This window comes from Patiria miniata, unplaced genomic scaffold (assembly GCF_015706575.1).
Source record: "Patiria miniata isolate m_02_andy unplaced genomic scaffold, ASM1570657v1 HiC_scaffold_1, whole genome shotgun sequence".
In the NCBI taxonomy this organism is placed as follows: Eukaryota; Metazoa; Echinodermata; class Asteroidea; order Valvatida; family Asterinidae; genus Patiria; species Patiria miniata.
The window spans coordinates 35,741,865-35,763,990 of NW_024037047.1; the positions used below are offsets into that span (position 1 = coordinate 35,741,865).

General features: G+C 40.9%; 1 protein-coding gene across 1 annotated transcript in view; it reads right to left on the reverse strand.

Moving 5' to 3' along the window:
- Window positions 1–22,126, reverse strand: part of LOC119733210 — a 199,410-nt gene that overhangs the window by 172,108 nt on the left and 5,176 nt on the right. The window contains 12 exon segments of the mRNA XM_038206800.1: window positions 1,804–2,006; window positions 3,908–4,041; window positions 4,902–5,113; window positions 6,769–6,906; window positions 7,648–7,699; window positions 8,584–8,758; window positions 9,569–9,683; window positions 10,845–10,935; window positions 13,382–13,506; window positions 14,424–14,470; window positions 21,051–21,136; window positions 21,486–21,650. Coding sequence (XP_038062728.1) covers window positions 1,804–2,006; window positions 3,908–4,041; window positions 4,902–5,113; window positions 6,769–6,906; window positions 7,648–7,699; window positions 8,584–8,758; window positions 9,569–9,683; window positions 10,845–10,935; window positions 13,382–13,506; window positions 14,424–14,470; window positions 21,051–21,136; window positions 21,486–21,650 — 1,543 coding nt within the window.

Sequence of the window (22,126 nt, forward strand, 5' to 3'; positions counted from 1 at the left end):
AGCAGGTTCCTTTTTTAAAAGTTACGAAATAGCTTAACGTATTTTGTGCTGGTGCAAAGGCAAAGTTTTGATTATAATTTAATAAATAATTTAAGAAAATATTTTTTTGGGAGGGGGGAGTAATTTATGGGAGGTCGTGAATAATTTTAAAATGAAATTACGTTTTGGAGAATTTTGGGATAGTCTAAGATTGTTTATTTTATTTTGGATTTGTAATGGGGTTTTTTGTAATTTTTGTTTAACCTTACATTTTTTTTTTTAAATCAAATCAAATCTGTGCCGGGGAGGGAGAGGGTAAATTATGTTTTATTTAATTTCCAATTTTTTATAAGGGGTTCTATTTGGGGGAGGGGGATTATTTTTATTTGCTCCGGGTAATAGGGTGGGAGTTCATTATTTTTATTCGAGTCGGGATTCAAATCTTTTTGAAAATGTGGTGGCTCTGAAAAGAGCCGTTTGGTTTGATTTATCTGGAAGGTGATGTTACACCTTGAAGAAGTCGTTATCTTCCGCTGTGACATCTTGTCTTGCTGCCTACTGGAGAGGTACTGCAGGATTTGTTGTGAGGGACAGCCCCTTACGCTTAACCTTGATCGAAGTCATGATGTATCAGTAGTCAGCTCAGAAGTATCAAAAGTCAGCTCAGAAGTACGATAATCGTAATGATCACTTGTCATATTCTACACCCCTTATATCCAATATCTGCCCGACTCGATGACAAAAGACATTGTAATTACGCTGGACCAATCTGAGCTCTTGTTTCCCTTTCATTAATGCAAGCCGACAGAAATAGGTACATATTGGAAAAGGTCACGTCTTGGATGAATGTCACAATGGCGATGTGCAAGTGGTGCGGGTGACTGGCACTCGTCATCGGAACACTTTGATGATGGGCCTTTGTTGTTAACCGGCAGAATTAGGTACAAACTGGGAAAGCCCATTCACAAAGGTCGCAGTACGTCTTTGATTAATGGCACAATGGCGATGTGCAAGTGGCTCGGGTGACTGGTACGCATCTTTGCAACACTGCGATGACAGGCCTAACCGCAGCGCGAGATTAACTTGACTGTGCGCCGGCAAACCGATTAGCACCTCCATCTGAATACATCTACGTCGGCAACATGAAACTACTCACACAAGACGGACACCTGCTGATTACTAATACATTGTACTGCTTTCAAATTGAACGGAAAAAAACGTGAGCCAGGATTACCTTTCGTTATAAATGGGTCGCTAACAATGCATTTTTACGCAACCGGGTCGCCAAAACCTTTCGCTTTAACAGGAATTTCGTACTGTCCGTTTTCGTCTTAAGCGAAATTTTCCCCATAGACTTGTGCACAATGGTATTTGTTTGTAATAACCGGAATTTCGTTCTAGCCGTTTTCGCTATAACGGGAGCCAACTGTAGCAGTAATTTCCAAAAATGTGTCTTTTGTAAATGGTCTTCTTTTATTGTTTTCTTCAAAATGACAGCTTGCCAAAAAGAAGGGAGTTTAGTGCCGTTACTATCTTTAAACCAAGTATGCTTTCCAACAATAATTACGTCAGTTACTTTTTGGATAGCTGCAAATGATGGACTGAGCTTTAAGAATGGGTTATGGGTCACTAATTAGCCGTGCGGTCAGGAATTATTATGTTTCTGTTTAAGTACAACTCTAGTATGTACCTTTTCTGTAATAACACACTGTCCCACATGTGCTTTTTCTTACTAAAACATTAGGTTACAAAATTCTACACCCCCCTTCACAAATTAACACCAAAAAAATGTGAAAAATGCTTGAAATAGTCTGAAATACGTACAAATCTTCAAGTCGAGTTCATTCTTAATAGTCAAGCCAAACTCAGCCCCAGTCTTGGGTCTGCCGATGAGCTTATTCCAGTGGATGGAGGGACTGGCCAACTTGAATTCAATTCCTTCCCAGAATCCTCGCCTCACGCGATGTCTAGAGGGCACACTCACTGCAGTGGTTGCTACGTCTTGGGAGGAGTTGATGGCAGAATATCTAGAATGAAAATAACAATGGTATTTACAAATATCAGATAATAATATATAATAATGGATGGCTTGGAGGTGGATACAAGAATATATTGCACGAGCTATAACAATATTGCACAAGTCGACGACGAGTGCAATATTGTCATAGCGAGTGCAATAAATTATAACACCTGCGTAGATCATTGTCATTTGATTGGAGGATTGTAGGTCATGCGGCATTTATTAATCAAACCACTGCACGGCCTACGTCATAGACCGAGCATTTTTGGTTCCATTCATGGTGCATTTTCGTCCCACCCCTTTTGATCTATTGCACGCTAGATCACATCATGCCTTTTATACAGCAGTACAAAACGCCCTCCATTGACAAGGCACTACCATTCAAGCACAATGGCAGATGTTCCAAACAATTTTGTGTTGTAAGATGGAATTTTGCGTCTGGGTGATATAAGTTAAATTAGGTTTTGCCCTTCACCGACGTTTAAACACTGTATACTCACAACACTGAGTGTACAGTGTTTAAACGTCCGTGAAGGGCAAAACCTAATTTAATTTTGTGTTGCTTAACGACAAAGATATTGTGGAATTAATTCATGCCTCTGACACTACAAATACAAATTTAGAAACAAATTAAACTTGCTGTTCGCGAACTAGAATCTTATGCGAAGTATGCTGGTACTTCTTTGGAAGTAGTAGAAGCTTTAATACAGCCATGCAGAACTTGACCAGTTTGTATTGCGATTTTATGGCGGTCTAAGGAGAGACGACAGAGCCTTTTTATACAAAGAAGTCCATACAAGCAATCCGTTATGGGCTTCATCGCCACTTTCTCTCGACAAAGGATTTGGACGTAACAAAAACTGATACTTTTAAAGAGAGCAACAGGGTCTGCAAGACCATGATGGGTCAGCTGAAGCAGGAGGGGGCTGTAAGTGGAGAAGATATGGCAAAGATCTTAGATTCACTGGACATAACAACTCCTGACGGCCTTCATTTTGATATCATGATCTATTTTCCAAATTGAGCAGAGAAAATCTCCGCAATATGAAGGCTTCTGACTTTGTTCTTCATGTTGATGAACAAAACTTCTGTTACATTGTTCATCGTGATACACTGACCAAATCCAGACATGAAAACGAATATGAAGGCTTCAGAGGCCATATGTATGAGATACCAGGGTATCTCAGTTGTTGGCACATTCTGAAAGTAAGCCTTCATTTTCACAGTGTTTTATTGTTCAAATCGTCACCGTTTTGACGAAGTGACACATCTGTCCGAAACTGAGATTTTCTGAAATCTGAGATTTTTGGGATATTCTATAATATTATGATGTCCTCTACATGATTACCAAATTTCGAGACACAACATTCCATCGTTCATTAATTACGCTAATTGCACAAAGTGTTGAAAGTGCTACACACTACGTTTTTCGTTTTGACGAAGTGACGGATCTCTATGTGTCACTTAGTCTCATTGATCTTACACGTGTGCTATATTTAGAAATATGAAGCCTCCACGATTTGCATTTTGATGAAGTGACGCATCTGCATTCTAAAATGTATAAACTTAAATACGCGCACGCACTGTGTACAAACATATGCCAAATTTTTGTGAAGAAGTAGATTTTCCATTTTGACGAAGTAACGGATATCTTTAGTAATTAATATTTTCTAATTAAACACGATTTTGTGAGCAGAGAGAATTGTTTTTGGCTATTTAACTCCTGGGCCATTGTCTCAGTTATATATTTTTCAATTCTGGGGGAGAAATGTACACAAAAATGGAAATTGAAAAATCCACCAACTTCAAACGCAATTTTCTCAAAACTCAGTTTTGCATCTGTGTGCACATATGTGTCACTTCGTTAAAACGGTGACGAAATGTGGGCGTAACAGTATTCCTACTCACTCTTCTGGGGTGACAAACTTGGAGAGATTTTGGTCACCGCCCATCGGGTGATTCTTGTAAAGCAAGGATGCCTCATATCTGACATGCTCATTCTCATCTTCATCTAAGGCTGACTTCAGCAGAATCCCTGCTGCCTGTGAAGATAGGACCAGGAGACAATTTCATTGCGCTACTTGAACACAGAAACTCACTTAGCACAGCATCCCTAACAGTCCTGAATCCTCCAATTTCAATACAATTTTGCACACCCCCCCCTAGGGAGTTAGGGTTAAGCCAACAAACAGGTCATCACCTGAAATGTCATACGAAGACCCGATACAGAAGCGCCCATTGATTGGTCAAAATCTAGAGGTCAAGATAAAAACTCAGAAAAATGTAAGTTTTTAATGTAAAGCTGTGTGAGCATTTATATTTCACTCTTGAAATGATCTTTTCAACTAGAAGTGTGCAATTTGGGCCAAAGTGTTCCAAGAACATTTTGCAAAAGTAGGCCCCCTGAGCAACTATTCTGGATATATAATGTTGGGTTAGACATAAAAGGGTATACAGTGAAACGCCACTATATCGAACATCGCAGGATCCACAGAAATTGTTCGTAATAGCGATCGTTCGGTATAGCGATTTTAAGCTGCTGGTGCTCCGGTACTCACTTTCAACAAATAGCGCCCTTCAGAACTTCACCCTGCATGCCTGGTAGTTACTGAAAGATGACTTTGAACACGTGCCAACTATTGAATTATGTAATTACACAGGTTTTGAGCTTACTACCAACAGCAATGGTGGCTTTTCCTTTCTATTCCTTGGGAAAATAATAGCCACTTGTCACTCTTATGTTAACAATTTTCAACAACAATGTTTGGTACATTTTGTAGACAAAAATCGGGAGCCAAGGATGATGTTCAGCATTGCCGAATGTTCAGTATAGCGTTGTTCAGTATAGCGACGTTCCACTGTATACAGTCTGGTCATTCTACAGAATAAACATTTTATTCACCGTATCATGATGGTAGTCTCTCATGGAGTGTAAGCCAGCCCTTTTCAGCAGTGGATGGGTAGCGCTGTGGTTGGTATAGCTCTGGATGTGAGGGAAGGAGCGATGCAGCCCAGCATTGCCCAGAGCTTCAATCAATGCCACCGTGTCATGGTGAAACTCCTCTCGTTCATCCTCAGTCAGAGACGTCAAGGTCTTCTCATAGGCCCAGGGATCTAAGAAGGTCAGAAATGAAAGATGAGTAGTTTATCATTATTAGGTTTTTGCCCTTCACCGACGTATAAACACAGTATACTCAGCGTGTTACTTCCCAAGTGAAAGTTGGAAAAATCATTCAGGAGGGACTCGAACCCACGACCTCCTGCTTTCTAGTACAGACGTCTTACCACTAGACCACCGGTCTTGCTAGATCAGTTGGTTAGTTCGAATCTGATGTACATGTAGCAGTGGGTACTGCATTTAATTATCATAAGATGGAATTTGCGTCGGGGTGATGTAAATCAATATTAGGTTTTGCCCTTCACCAACATATAAACACTGTATACTCAGTGTGTTACCTCCCCAGTGAAAGTTGGAAAAATCACTCAGGAGGGACTCGAACCCATGACCTCCTGCTTTCTAATAATTTAGTTTAACAGTAAACCCTGAGGGTATTTTGTGAACATGTCGTGCCCAACACTACAACCTGCAACACATGCCAAAATGAGCAGCCAGGCCGGTCTAACAAATTACTACAGGTCTAAGTTTTTAAGCCAAACTGTAGAGTCTATAGTCACTAGATACATCAGGATACATGGTGATAATGTTTGCTGACTCACTATGTGATAATAGATCATGTTTCAGTAAACTCAAAATGTAATTTTCCAGCATATTCTTGGTTTGATAGGTTTCCACATCTTTTCTAAAGAAAATGTTGACCAGTGACCAAGACATTTCCAAAAAGTCTGGAATAAATAAAAATACCTTTAAAGGGAAAATACAACATTTGCAAACATCAAAAAATAAAACTACCAAATCATTTTGAAATACCTTGCTGGACTGTTAGTGAATGACAGTGTAAAGCATCCTGTAAAATCATGGCACCTGGTATACTGTCATTTTCAAGAAAAGTGGTATTTTTGTATCAATTTCCAATGCTGGTCGGCTGACCAGCGTTGGAAAAAAATGACTTTTTTCCAAATACTGGCCCCAATTGACCATCGCACTTGTTTGCAATCGATTACACACCTATGAACGGGTACAAGCCAGCTAGACTGGTTCCCTGACCTTACAATTCCCCAATGTATGTAAACTGCTCTTTTTCTTCTTATATGGAGTCAGGGAACCAGACTACAGGAAAATGATTGTTTTTCTTGGTTTTTATAGCATTTTCGAACCCAAAACCTCAAAAAAGTCAGTGTAACTATATTTGCTACATATTTCCAACCCCCCAATTCCATCCATTTCTGAAAATTACAGCAAAAGCAAATGATGTATATTCCCTTTAAAAGTGAGATTATCATTGGAAATGTGGTTTCTGGTAAGGAACTGCTAATTACCTACAGATAATGTCAAATCACCAACTGAACAAGTCCAAATATTTTAATGATCCTATGGCAATCATTGTCAATATATTGAGGCAGAGCCAGCGATTTCCTGGAGCTAGTGCAGAGGATTTCAGGTATAATCTAGGGCTAAATTTATGCACAGCTGAGCAGAAACAACACAAGGTCCAGCCTAACACCTTGACACAGTGCATGCTCCCAAATCAGCCACACGCTTTTGCCATATAACCTCAATCCTGCAAAATGATCCAAATTCCTCCATTTTGCAAACAGGATTTTGGAGGATTTGGGAAGGTTAGGGTTAAAGAAATGTGTTTGCAACTGACCGTGCACACCAAGTTTATCTTCAATCTTGCGGACAATGAACTCTGCTTGAGATTTGTATCCAGCCTTCCATCGGTGACCAGCCAAGGCACCGAGTACCAGCACAGCAACCCTCTGTATCTCAGGGTCTTTTAGGGATTCTGTAACAAAAAGATTTACAATAATGGTTCTTTCAATGACGATCAGCCAGTAGGGATCAAAGGATATGACAGTCCACAATTGTATATTATTCAATGTTGTAGTACTCGTACTCGGTACTCGTACTCGAGTACTTTTTGGAGTACTCGTACTCACACTCGAATATCAAAGTGCTCGTACTCGCTATGACGGTACTCGTACTCGAGCAGCAAAGCACTTGTACTTGACATGTCAAAATTGTACTCGATCATCCAAGTACTCGTATTCGAATAGCAGTACTCAGGGGAAATAGTGTAGCTATACCACAGACTTATTTTATCGATACTTTCAGTTTGAAATGGTTGATAGGCTTGTGGAGAAATCGAAGCTTCTTGAGTTTCCTCTGTGCACGTCTGGACAAACACATTTAACAGCTAGCAATGAGTGGGTCTGTATATCGGTTTGACTGGGCCCAGTTATGCACAATGAACCATTTGCCGTATGGCCGTATTCGGATATATACAAGTACTTGTACTCGTACCCGTACTCGTAAGTACATGTACAGTACTCGTCCTCGTACTCGTACTTGAAGTACAAGTACTCGTACTCAGTTTAGTAAGTGCACCTTTTTGGCTTTAAAAGCATTGTGCCCAGTAGAGATGGGGCTACTGGGATTACAAACAAATTAAACCACTGGATTATCTGGGTTAAAATGCAGTTTCATTTTGTTTGTCTTTCAAGAAAGGAAAGATTCCAAACCTTACCAGGGAATGTTTGAGGATGAAAGGCGATGTCTTCTACAGTCTCTAGGTAATGCTGAAAACAAATTATCAAAAATGAGAATGGATTACGATTAATTTTGGACACTATCATCATTCAGAGATGCCACAGGGTCTGCTTGAAAAAAACGGGAACTTGGTCTGCTTGAAAAAAACGGAACAGCTGCTTGGAAAAAACAGAACATAAATTTTTGTAAAAAAGCCACTCTGCCACAAAGTCCCCGTTGTCATCTTTATCTTGTAGCTAAGCCCAGTTCCATTTATGCTTTGTTTTTGCTTCTATGTTCTTTAAGCTGTCGGTTCGTTCAATCACTTTGCATTTTTCCATACTCCTATTATTTGTTCTGCCTACCCGAATTTCCAACGTACTAATATTTGACACAAAACATGCACGATTCCACAACACTGTCGGTGTACATGACCTTTGCACTGCGCGATGCGCGCAACGAAAACATGGTTGGTACCCGGCGTCTTTTGTATTCACATATATCACTGCAATCGGAAACCACCGATACTCTGAAATGATAGACTTATTTACAGGCTGAACATGCTACGTGTGCTTAGCACGGTGAAGCATGCGCGAGGCACCGTTGTATACTGCGTGCAAGTACGTTGGCCGCCTGTATCGCATGCAGGCTCGACAACAACAAAAACTTGTTTTTAAGACTACTTCAATGAACAACGTGCCGTGCATACGTGTGCCTAAATAAACTAAACTCAAGAGCGCTAATGAGGTAAAAAAACAATGCACTTTTTCTTCTCTTTTTCCAGTTTATTTTGACAGCAGGAAAAAACAGAAAGTTGGGAGATTTTTTTAAAAACTGGAAAAGCGGCATCTCTGATCATGTGGAAATGTCAATGCCATATAGACAGACAGCAATTATATTCTAAGAAACAACTAGAAAGGAGTCTATACACTACCTCTGAAATAGTGTTTGTGAAGCCAGCAGAGGCAATGAGTAGTCTCTCTACCAGCTCCTTGTTTGGTTTTGGAGACAGGAGGATGAGATCAGTAAGGAGTGACTGGGAGGCATCAGTGTGCATCTCGACAACTGCATCCAACATGTTCAACCTGTCCTGCTTGTCACGGATACGTCTGAGAAAAGAAATTGTTACGACCACACAAAATCTTAGAATAGTGCAGGAGTAATGAAGCAGTGAACATACATCCTTTGACACTAAAGCGATAGTCTTAGGGTTTGCAATGTTGTAAACCATATGCATAAACGACCTGCTGGTACCGGTATTTAAAGCTATAGTCCATCATTTGCAGCCATCCGAAAAGCAACTGGCGTAATTATTGTTGAAAAGCATACCTGGTTGAAAGATAGTAAGGGGACTAAACTCCCTGTGAAATTATTCTTTCTGGGAAGCTGTCATTTTTAAGTAATCAACGAAAAAAGGCCTTTCCAACGGTGCTTCTTAAAATGCACCGTAGGAAATTTAAATTAGTAGTTCGTTTTGTTGTTCGGTGAAGCGCGCGCAAGCATTGGCACGACGCACACGAGCGCGCGGTTGCTATGATTTGTCGGATCAGTGCGCGACATTGCGCAGCTGCAATCGGCTCAGTGAGAACGTGTCTCAGACGCTGAATTCAGGCCCAATTCAAAACATGATTCCGCAACTTTTGATTTGAAATTGAGATCCTAGAATGCTGTTTTTCTCGGAATATACAGCTGAAGCTGAGCTGAAACTTCATCTGGTTAGTTGTTCAGTACCCTTCTTTAGATTTTTGTGCACTTTTGTTGCTTCAAACGAACAAAACGCACAAATTACAAATGATGGACTATATCTATTTAAGACTGTTTTTGAGTTGTGCTTGAAAATGGCTTGTCCCTCTTCTTCCCACACAAGTTCAACAATTAATTAAAATGAGAACACTACCTGGACATGATGTATTGCATACCTGGACAGTGGCAGCTTGTACATCGGAGACACAATCTCTGCCAGTTTCTGAGCGTCACGCACCGAGTGTAAAGTTTGAACTAGCTTCTGGTAACAATGGGTCTGTTCATGGGATCCTGTGTGTGACAAAAGGTAAAGACAATCGCTTAAGGTTGGAAGAGATGTACTCTATATGGTTTATTTTTGACGCTTTCAATTCTTTTACTGTATCAGGGTAGGGTTTAACCCTAACTCCCTAGGCCTTTTTGCTAGGATGTAGCCTCAATCCTGCAAAATCCTCCAATTGGCCTCATGGAAAAATAGCATATAGCCTCAATCCTGCAAATTCCTCCGCTATTTCTTGAATATGGTCCATGGAAGGGTGACCACTGCCTGAATCCTGCAAAATCCTCCGGCTATGACTGTCAATAGGCTGAGGCAGAGGCAGTGACATCCTAATCAAGGACTAAATTTATGCACGGCTGAGCATAAACAACACAAGGTCCGGCCCAAAACCTTGACACAGTGCATACTCCGAAATCAGCAACCCACTTTTGCCATGTAACCTCAATCCTGCAAATTCCTCCAATTTGCAAAAAGGATTTTGGAGGATTCAGGGCGGTTAGGGTTAAGGGTTAGTGCAACATTTCTTTGGACACTAGGCATTTACCTAGTCTTGCTTCAAAAGCTAGTAATCAATTGTGGATCACCTAATGCCGTTGCTGTGTACTGTTTGTTACGCAGTTTCTGCCCTCCCACATGAAATATTTGGAACCAACTAGCGTCTTGGGAATTCAGCATGGGAAGGGTAACTTTCTAACCAGTTCATGACGGGATTATTTTAACAAGAACAGAACGAGGCGATGGATTACTTTTCACTCGACCTCAAGCCAGGCGGGTTGAAGCCATAACCCTCGGGCAGCACACCAATATATCTGGCGGGCGGGTCGCTGACAGATATTTCCGGCCTCGCTCCCTGCGTCATCCATTCAGAATACCGCAAAACCTTTGCGGGTGTACACGTCATCCGGTGCGGACCGGTTAAAAAGAAACTCCTAGACTTTCCAAGGGAACCAATCAGCGACCTCAAAATGAGTCACATGTGTATTACACTGTACAGTGCAATAGCACTCCATTATCGATAACCTAACGTCTTGGATAAAGACTGACATTTGCCAATCATTTGACCATATTTGTCTCAATAATTTCCATTGAATTGCAGGCTACATGTCATGCACCTATCGCAGTTTCTTTTTCCCTAACAGTTTTCGTGTCTTATTTTTGCCTCTGCATCATACCTTTCATAGGTGCTGTCCTCATGCATGTCAAGTTGCCAGCAATCTCTTCCTTCAAGGATGCCATATCAAAGTTCAGATGGTCATCTTGCGGCTAGCATCAGAGTGAAAATGAAATATACAGCTCAGTAAGGTCTAATTCATGTAAGGATACAGAAGAAATAACAAATAAGCCACCTCTCATCCATATTCTGTGTGTGTTTCAAAGACTTGTACAATGAAGTGCTCTTCAAGTTTCTTCCCCCATACTACCATAATTGTGAAACAACTTGCAAAGATCTTGCTATTTCCCTTCTTATAAGTTATCACAGTTTTAACGTAACATCAACAGATTCCTTTTCTCATTTAAAACTCTTTATATATTGTTAGTATTGTCAACATGTGGTAGCCACTGGCTGTGTGGTTGGAGATTTCCATTACAAAAAAGCTTACTAATAACCTGATCTCATCAAATTCTAATTCTTAGTTAGTAGCTCTAATCAGTATGTGGGGTATTGCTTACATTTGTACATCGGTGTGTACGCATTCATCCATACATCCCAGGTTTGTGACCAAAAGTGTGATTTCTGACGCAACTAATTAAATACTGGTCACTATCAGCATCCAGACTCCAACCACAGATCCTAGACACCAGGATAAACGACTCGGCCCAACTCCTGGTTAGACGCGTGGTAACGGCCTGTACTGGTGGCAAATACCATGAATACTTTTCAACAAAGACCACTGCGCGCGGTGGCTTTCAGATTTGCAAGGCTCTGCGCCCGATCTGGCCTCGAAGTCTGTCAAGCCAGCGAATTATATTTTTGAATATTCATGAGTCTACGCTTTCGGTCTTTATTATTGAATTCTGATAAGTAATGACTACATAGCCATGGTAATGCCGAGCACAATATCTTTAGCTTTAAGATGAACAATGATATGTCGCTTTTGTTTCATCGGTTCGGCATCACATCTCTCTAAACCTTTTTAATAAAAGCCCCATTAAAAACGAAATTTTGGTAAACGGTGTTCTCCTCGAAATTTGACGTTTATTTCCCGGGTAAATACTTCATCTATGACGACAAAAACTGCACAATACCATCTGTTATATCCTGAAGTATTTATTTCTTAAATAATTTGGAACAATTATATCTTAAATAAGAAGTAGTTTTGCTTACAGTTTTATGAATATTTCCGTTTTAGATGTCATGTAAAAACCCAACACAATGGCATACCTGGAAAATTCGCGATTGCAAGCCAACGGGTATTAATGCCCGTCATTACGCGGCTAACCAATTAAGGCAAGTCCGCTCAGTGCATTTTGTACTGGAGCTCAGAACAGTTGTTTATCCTGGTGTCTAAGATTCGTGCTCCAACCGGTCTTAAACAAAGTGTTTAATACCGGCCAAGTACATTTTTTTCCCATTCATAAATACCTTTTTGGTCAAATAATCAAAATGTCTCGGTCCAATTAAAACTAGTCCCAAACCAGTCAAAAATTATACATTTCCAACGATTTTGTTCAACAATTTTACCTCATGTTTTTCAGGACACCCCTCTAGCAATATTATGGTATGTCCAGTCTCACGAGAGTCGTAAACAACTCCTTATATGGAGATTGGGACACGCGTCGCACATACTGCGCAATGTGGCGCACAACGCAGCTGTGCCGCACAACGCAGCTGTGCCAGTGTATTGTGAATTTAGGACTATGAGATTCTGACTCACCGGTAGTACTGCGCATGCCTACGTGTGCATTGTGAACGTTCAACCAATAAAACGGTAACTAAAAGGCACCGGATTTCAAAGGAGTCAAAAGTTCATGAAGTGTTCAAGACAAGCCAGCCGGGCTTTATCAACCATTTAAAACCAGCCTCGTGTCGGGCTCTCGACCAATAGGAATGGGTAAACTGTCTTAGGTTTTTATGAATGGTGAATAAAGAGCATGTGAAAATGACATAAGAAAGATAATTAAATTGAGTTCATAGCAGTGTTGTAGTACTTGTACTCGGTACTCAGACTTGAGTACTACTCGAGTACTTTTTTTTTAGTACTCGTACTCGTACTCGAATGTCAAAGTACTCGTACTTGAAATGACGGTACTCTTACTCGGGCAGCAAAGTTCTCGTACTCGCCATGTCGAAATTGTACTCGATCATTAAAGTACTCGTACTCGAATAGCAGTACTCGGGGAAAAAATGTTATAGCTTCACTTACCATGGCCTTATTTTATCGATTCTTTCTGTTGGAAATTGTTGATTGGCTTGTTGAGAAATCGAGATTTCCTGATTTTCCTCTGTACAAGTCCGGACAAACACATTTAACAGCTAGCTGTGAGTGGGTCCGTATATCGGTCGACTGGGCCTGGGCCAATTCGCACAATGAACCATTGCCCTATGACCGTATTCGGAAATGCAAGTACTCGTACTCGTACTCGTACTCGGAGATCCGTTCTTGTACTCGGAGGTACAAATACTCATACTCTTACTTGGCAACCTAAGTACTCGGCAGTACTCGGTACTCGGAAAAAAGTACTCGACTACAACACTGGTTCATAGTACCTTCCTGAAGTGAATGGAGTCAGTGACAATATCCTCGTCATCAGGTGGTCCAGTAGGTGACTGGTAGTATGACTCTCCAACAAAGGTCAGCTGTCCTTCAGAAACAGTCTGCATCTCAGGAAACTCTGATATGTCATTCAAACAATAAAAATCAATTAATATCCTGTGTGTGGTTTGAATTGTAGTGACAAGCCATATCTCAATACGACACACACGTATGTCAAAGACTAACCAACACACCTTCTCACATGTCTCAAGCCCATGAAGGGAATGTACAACCCTGTAGCCAGCGTTCCCATAAGCTCAACAATGACCAGTCATTACAAGTATGTTGGGCAACAAACTAATTTGGGACTGAGAAACATTTCTGACAACTTTTGTTTGAAAATACACCATGATGTATGTCATTTTGGTGCGCTGAATACGCTGCGCTGTGTCGAGATGTCACTTTTGGTGGACTGTTTACTGATGGATCTTTTCATCCTTTTTTTGTCAAATTTAAAAACAGTCCACCAAAACTGATATCTTGTAGCACAGCGTATTCAGCGCACCAAAATGACATACATCATGATGTACATGTACTGTTTCGTGATGCAAAGCATTCAATCTCCCCTCCATCCCAAATGGTCGAGCCGAATGTAGAGTTGACCTGCTGAGGTCACGCGAAGAACAGCGCACGCGCAATGTACGTAAGCACATGAACATGACCACTGTATTCGGCGGATCGGCAATGCGAGGCTTGTGAGTAAAAAACTCAGATTTTCCACCCAAAAAATTGTCCCATGATCCAAATGTCAATCGTTCTAAAACATTTCAGAGTTATAGATCAACCAGCTCAACTTTTTGGGTGGATTTGTGTTTCAGAAAGTGGAATTTCAGACAAAGGTATTTTGTCTATCATCAGACCAAGGTATTTTGTCTATCAAAGGGCATTTCCAAAAGCCACAGCGTGCTGACCGACCCCGAAAAATCACCATGCTAGAAGGCTGACGGAGAGAAGCCTTCTAATTCTAGAAGTAAACATATTCCAAACATTATTTACCAATATCATCTCCTGCTTGTTCCTCCCCATAATGCCGATGCTGAAATCTGTGTTAGGGTCAGGAATGATAAAATATGAGAAAAAGCAATCAGTCTCCTTGATCATGTTGTCTGTTGATCAGAACTATCTGAACGGGGGTCAGACAAGTCGACCGTTGAGACAACTCGACTCGGGACAAGTCGACCGTTGAGACAACTCGACCGTTGAGACAAGTCGACCGTATGTGCGATAAATAGAAAGACAAGTCGACCGTTCAGACAAGTCGACTCGCATGTTTTGGAACCTAGTTTTGGGTATAGTACCGGTTTTTTTTTACAGCGGCTGATCGCCGTTTGGGAGTGATGACATGATAACCATGATATAACACTAACAGAGCCGATATAGCGCAGCGTCGGATTGTCCATGCACATCGCCATTCGTTTTTTCCGGACCTGTGTGCGCATTTGCCGGTCAACTTGTCCGTACCGTGCACGGTGCCAGCCCTGTGCGCCCACTTTATCCCATCCCCGGTCGGTCATCGTGGCCGTACCGTGCCGCATGGTGACATCGTTTGTGCTGGGCCTGTGCGCCCACTTGCCGCGCCGGTCGACGTGCCCGCGTGCCGGGCCGGGCCTGGTCCTCGCGGGCGGGGCGCACCAGCCCGACGGCCACCGGATGGGAGCGCCCACTGTACATCGAGTATGCTCGCGCCGCGCCAGTGATTGGTCCTGCCATGCATTTTTTTCTGCTCCGCGTTTACATTTCCATTAAGTCGAGCTGTCTCAACGGTCGAGTTGTCCCGCGTCGAGTTGTCTCAATGGTCGACTTGTCTCAACGGTCGAGTTGTCTCAACGGTCGACTTGTCCCGAGTCAAGTTGTCTCAACGGTCGACTTGTCCGACATTCATCTCAACACATAGATTTAGGCCTATCACTATCAGTAATAATAATATGACAAATTTACTATTACTATTAGAAAATCCTAGTCGTATTACTCAAAGTCTAGGGCCCGTTTACAGGACTAAACGTCTGTATTCAAGGCCCTACACATAGCTAAATTCCGTGCTGAAACTCTGTGCTGAAGCACAGACAGCGTTTAGGTTTAGTCCAGTGCGTAACATGCTAGCCCGACTGCGTCTGGCCGTACAGTACTATCGCAAGCTCTGTAGTACGGCCAGACGCCAGATGCTTCCACAGAGACTGAATATTTTTGGCCGCTGATGTAGCGATTTTGCTACATCTTTTGATCGAGATTATCTTTTCATCCAGGACACAAATTTCCAAAGTTAAGGTTCTTAGTCGTAGAGCAACTCATACCTTTTCGAAAAAATTTTCTTTGGTCTCAATATTTTCATCCATCTGGCCACAAGACGAATTTCAGTCATCATCTTCCACAAATGGGTCATTCCATGCCAACTCAACAAATGTTGCACACCATCACCTCTTGGATTTTTTTCTTTTTTGGTGTACTGAAAGATACTTAGGAGAAATGCAAATTCTGAAAATTTGGGGTCTCTACGACTTTTCGTTCTTGCGCAACAGCATTTTGAAATTTGAGGTGGGCGGGGCCAAAAGTGCGTCGCGTCACGAAATTCAATGTTTAAAGGGCCATATATTTAAAACTATACACCCCAGACATTTCAAACTTGGTAATCTGGGCTATTTTTTGCTGTAGATTTCAAATATTTTAACAGAAAGAAAGTAGCTTGTTTCATTTTTAAGTTAAAGGGGCCCCAAAATGGCCCAAAACTCATCTGGACCAATGTTCGGGGGGGTGTAAGTCAAAAATTGAAAATATTTTTTTCACCAATTTTTTTGCCTGTAATAGCCCCCAAGTGAAACTACTTTCATGTAAAATCTTACACTTATATTAACTTCATTGAATGAGATATAGCCCTTGCAAAAAGCAAATTTCTTATTTTTACGATAACTTGACCCCCCCAAAAACCAACGTCAGACATTCCGCCCAAAATTTTGCTTCACATATGTTTGAGGTTGGTCCTTAGTGAAGTCCTCTGAAAAGTTTCATGTTGGTGTCTAAATGTCTTCAGTGGATAGCTGGGCTTTATAATGAGTCTATATCTTACGATGCTGCAGGTTCCGTAACATACAAGTACATGTACATTGTACCAAGAATAACAGCAGTCGGTACATAAAGAATAAATTGGGTATGAAACTTAGCTTACATTTGTACATGTAGACTTTTGATCAGTTGATATAATTGTTTACAGTTTCACAGGTGAAATTATGCATTCCTTGTGATGTAGTTTTGATGAAGTTGAATGAGTTGCATGATGGTAATTGGCTCACTAAGTTTGTATTGCCTTCCACCACTATGTAGACGTTCTGCTGTTGGTACGCAACACAACACATCAACAAATGGAATGTTACATTTATCTTCTCTTTGTGGCCAATAGAGAGTATTTGTTGATTCCGTCCTGTACATGAAGCGGACATACACATCCTCATGAAGTTGTGATACATCTTCTACAATAGCAATGTACCAAACATCATCATAGACCACACAAACATATTTTCCTGGGTTGAGGTCAGCTGCTACAATTGGTGCATGATGAGTTTCCTGCATGAACTAGAATCCCCTTATCCATAATGAAAACTAAGATCAATCAGGTTAAAACCATAGACCCTTTACTCAAACTGAATCACTTCTCTTTGGTTCAGGTTAGTGCTATACTATGCTGTGCAAGTGAGAACTGGTTATATTAAATGTATACATGACATGCATGCTGTGTGATGAGCACATGGAAAGAATAAGACTCTCAAGTCATTTAACCTAATTTGCATATAATGCACACATAGGTCTACAAGCAACTGTTTATTGAGCAGGAAATGGGTAGTCTTGACCCAAGTCTATCAACAGTCTATCAACAGGGATTTTGTTGTGCTGGTTCCGTAAAATACAAGTACATGTACTTGTATGTTACGGAACCTGCAGCATCGTAAGATATAGACTCTTTATAAAGCCCAGCTATCCACTGAAGACATTTAGACACCAACATGAAACTTTTCAGAGGACTTCACTAAGGACCAACCTCAAACATATGTGAAGCAAAATTTTGGGCGGAATGTCTGACGTTGGTTTTTGGGGGGGTCAAGTTATCGTAAAAATAAGAAATTTGCTTTTTGCAAGGGCTATATCTCATTCAATGAAGTTAATATAAGTGTAAGATTTTACATGAAAGTAGTTTCACTTGGGGGCTATTACAGGCAAAAAAATTGGTGAAAAAAATATTTTCAATTTTTGACTTACACCCCCCCGAACATTGGTCCAGATGAGTTTTGGGCCATTTTGGGGCCCCTTTAACTTAAAAATGAAACAAGCTACTTTCTTTCTGTTAAAATATTTGAAATCTACAGCAAAAAATAGCCCAGATTACCAAGTTTGAAATGTCTGGGGTGTATAGTTTTAAATATATGGCCCTTTAAACATTGAATTTCGTGACGCGACGCACTTTTGGCCCCGCCCACCTCAAATTTCAAAATGCTGTTGCGCAAGAACGAAAAGTCGTAGAGACCCCAAATTTTCAGAATTTGCATTTCTCCTAAGTATCTTTCAGTACACCAAAAAAGAAAAAAATCCAAGAGGTGATGGTGTGCAACATTTGTTGAGTTGGCATGGAATGACCCAAATATCGTTCCGAAAATGCTCCCCATGCGATTTCAAAATGGCGGCCGCGCTGTAATGTATGCATTATGCGAGCGCGCTTGGGCAAGATAATGAATATGCATTATTTAGTACATGACCTCGTGTTTGTATGGCCAGCCGCGCCGAGTGTCCGACAAATGTCATAAACTATGATGCATATTCATTATCTTGCCCAAGCGCGCTCGCATAATGCATACATTATAGCGCGGCCGCCATTTTGAAATCGCATGGGGAGCATTTTCGGAACGATTTTTGTGGAAGATGATGACTGAAATTCGTCTTGTGGCCAGATGGATGAAAATATTGAGACCAAAGAACGTTTTTTCGAAGAAAGTGGATATTTTGCCGGAGGTAATGACGGCAAACTAACGTTTACTAAAGGTTTGCCGGCGGCAATCCATATTAACAGAGGGCGCTGTACTCTTTAAGATAGCTCTGAATTATAAGATGTATTAAATTCCCATCAAAGGTTGTGAAGCACGTTTGGTGTAGTGGTTAAGCAGAAGCTCTAGTGAGCGGGGTGTCTCGAGTTCGAATCCGACCGCACCACATTTTTAAGGTTTTTTTTCCCATCCCCAAATAAATAAGAATATTTTTCTTTTATTATTTTAATATGTCTCAAACATTTTATTGCAGAGTATTACATTTTCTTTTTCAGATTTGTGGCTCTGGAGGATTTTTTTTTAAAAGGGAAATAAAGTCCGAAATTATAAAATGGTCTGAATCCCATCTTGTGAATACGAGGTTACAACGATAATATTGGCATGGAGCCAGACTAAAATTTGTCAGCGGAAAATGTTGACTTGAAGTACAAAAAAACAGTAACTGCGCATGTGCAGTGCATATCCGGCAAACTAACGTTTACTGTAGTCCGAGTCACGTTTGTAAATACATACATGTGCATTTCGGACTGTAAAAGGGAATCGGGAACCAGCTTGAACTGGTATCCGCCATAAAAGCTGTGCTAGTTCCTGACTCCCTATTATCGTTTGAAATGCACATGTGTTTACAAACGTGATCCAGTCTCCTCATTATCATAATCGATGCATCACGCGCGCTCGGTAACGGAATCGCACTCGGGATACAGGGACCATCGAATGTACGCTGGGCATGTAGAAGAAATCGCGTCGTTCAAACATTAAACACGATCGGGAATTTAACGTGTTCAAGATCGCGAGGGGAGCTCTCCGAATGAACGGAAAATTTCACTTTTTTTCTGGATCGTAAGTAAACTTCAGTACAACCATCTTAATTATCGATGTCTACTTGTACCTCAGGTGGCATATCTAGTAATTTGGAGGCCGTTTTGAAGGTGAAATCTGATGTTTTTTGTTGGAAAATGTTGGTTTGGGACAGTGACAGGATGCGGTTGTCCAGGTCGCGGCATTAGCTTGGACCCCACTATCGCCAGACCATGTTCAAATGTTAAAAAAAGGCGATAAGTTGGGTCCAAGTTACTCGGACTACTCTACGACTAAGTCAAGAACCTTAACTTTGGAAATTTGTGTCCTGGATGAAAAGATAATCTCGATCAAAAGATGTAGCAAAATCGCTACATCAGCGGCCAAAAAAATTCAGTCTCTGTGGAAGCATCGGGCGTCTGGCCGTAGTACAGAGCTTGCGATAGTACTGTACGGCCAGACGCAGTCGGGCTAGTATTGCATGATGGGGCCGGGCTACTGTACACCACGTACATTCTGACAGCAGTCATAAAATAGAGCAAGGCCCTAGGGCCTACTGACCTTTTGTGATGAGGGTGAGGAAGTAATATCTTTCCCATTTACGCAGAATGAAGCACATGTCCAATTTAGTTCAATCATGACATAGTTTAATATCATGGTAACCGATCCCTTGACACAACAAGCATGACAAAACTACGTTGTTTTGATCAACAAGCATGCAGTGTGTCAACTTCAAAGTTTTCCGCTATTAAGTTCCACACCTAGACGCTTACGTATAATTTATTCACGTGGCGAATTCAGGAGCCAGACTAGACTAAACACCTTTCTTTATTAGAGGGCGGCAAACTATTTTATCGGTGGCTGGCTGATGATACCGTCGGGAAACACAGATCACCAATCGTTTGATCTGGATGTGGATCAGTGCTTTGGTTAAAAAATGATACTTATGAAAGGTTATCCATTTCTTTCGCGAAATTCTTTGAAATTACGAGATAAAAGTAGGCCCTACATAAAAGGACATTGCGCGAAATTTTCAAATCTGTATGAATGCCGAAGTGATTATTTATTTATGTATTTTTGGCAAATACAAACAAACAGTATACATGTACAGTGGTACTGACATACACAAATGAACGTATTACATGTAAATTTAAATACAAAGCCAAGGGTGACCCATAAAGCTGTTTATAAAAAGGCTTGTTTCCATCGGGGTCCTTGAAAACACTAACACAAACAAACATACAAGTACATTATAAAAAGTTCAATTACACAGAAAATAACAAAGAGTGATCATTAAAACAATGATCAGTAAAAACTCATCTGCTTCAAAAAACTACTGAGAAGAGAGATGTTCTTTCACTGCCCTTTTCAATTGAGGATGATTGTTGGAACATTTGATGCTGTTGGGAAGTAATTCCTTTCATGAATTCCGGTATAAAAAAAATGTACTGCACACCGGCTCTTTTATTCTTGGAACAACAAAATTGGTGGAACTGCCCCTAGTAGAATAATTATGCATAGCTGAAACCTTCCAAAATTTATGACAAAGGCAGTCAGGTGCCATTTCATGAACAAATGATTCAGTTTCACAAGACCCCCTTGATGTTTTTCTTAATCATTTCCTAAACATTAATTGGATAAAGTTTTGTAAACCCTCATAAATGATCGAAATTGAATTATACAGTTTCTTTAAATACCCTTCCTATAAAAGAATAACGAAAGAAAAATCGAAAATGGCGTCCCAAATACTAATAGAAATGGAATGTTAGTGAGCAGGAAATGGTGAATATAAACATCCTACCCTGGTGCTGATTCCCTCGGAGCATCAAAGTGGTCGAGTATCTTGACCATCGATGGGAGCTGCATAGCTGGGTGATAGTGAATCTCCTAAATGTACAATAATAGACAATGCATGATGCTAGTTGGGCGTCCAATGAAAGTGGGCTTCTTAGATAACCCTTCTCTACCAATTCAACATTTGTTTTTGCTGACGAATCTTCTTTTTCAAACATTACTTCTTTCTGCTTTACTATATTTTCTGTTGTTATTTTGTTACGTGGACGATCAATATCTTCCAGCTATTGCATCATGTGAAACATAATTTGTGAACATTTTGTATTCAATTTTTAAAAACAAGTTATTTTGTGTTTTGGGGGAGAAACGTCAACAAACTAGCCCCCCCCCCCCCCCCCAGGTACGAGTGAGTACATGTACCGTGTCTTATATACATGTGTACCTTTTGGTGTTTGGATTTGCCGTAAGGTATTGGATGAGTCCGTCTAGTCTTAGTGAAGACAATAATGCCATCGTTGCCAGGAGCCATCTGAGCCGTGTAGGACGACTCGTGCTGACCCTCATGACCTGTCTCATTGCAGTCGTAGCTCCAGTCGCTTCCCAACACCTGTTTATTTAATTGATGAAACTGAATTGGTTTGAAAGAATGTGCTTGCTGTCAACAAACATATTTGACGTATTTAGGTGTAGCTATTGTCATGGGTGTCGCGAAGGGGGCAAGGGGCCGGTGCTTGTCCCCCCCCCCCCCCCCCGACAAGCAGAAAAAAAAGAAAGAAAGAAAAAGAGGCGCGAAATCATATTGTTGTTAATTTAATTGGTTGGGAGGGGGATGTCCCTGCCCACCCTTCAAAAAAATGATCAATCAGGAAAATGCTGGAAAATATAGGGATTTTGTGGGGAAAAGTTTCTTTGCCCCCTCCAGAAAAGTTCTTGGCGACGCCCATGGCTATTATTGATTAAAAAACCCTTATTTTGTGTGTGTTTCCATATCTCTGTCAAGGGTTCCCTTACACATTTTTCAGTGAATATGGAGGTATGGAAAGGGTATGGGGCAGGGAAAACTTACATTTTGTTTATTAATAT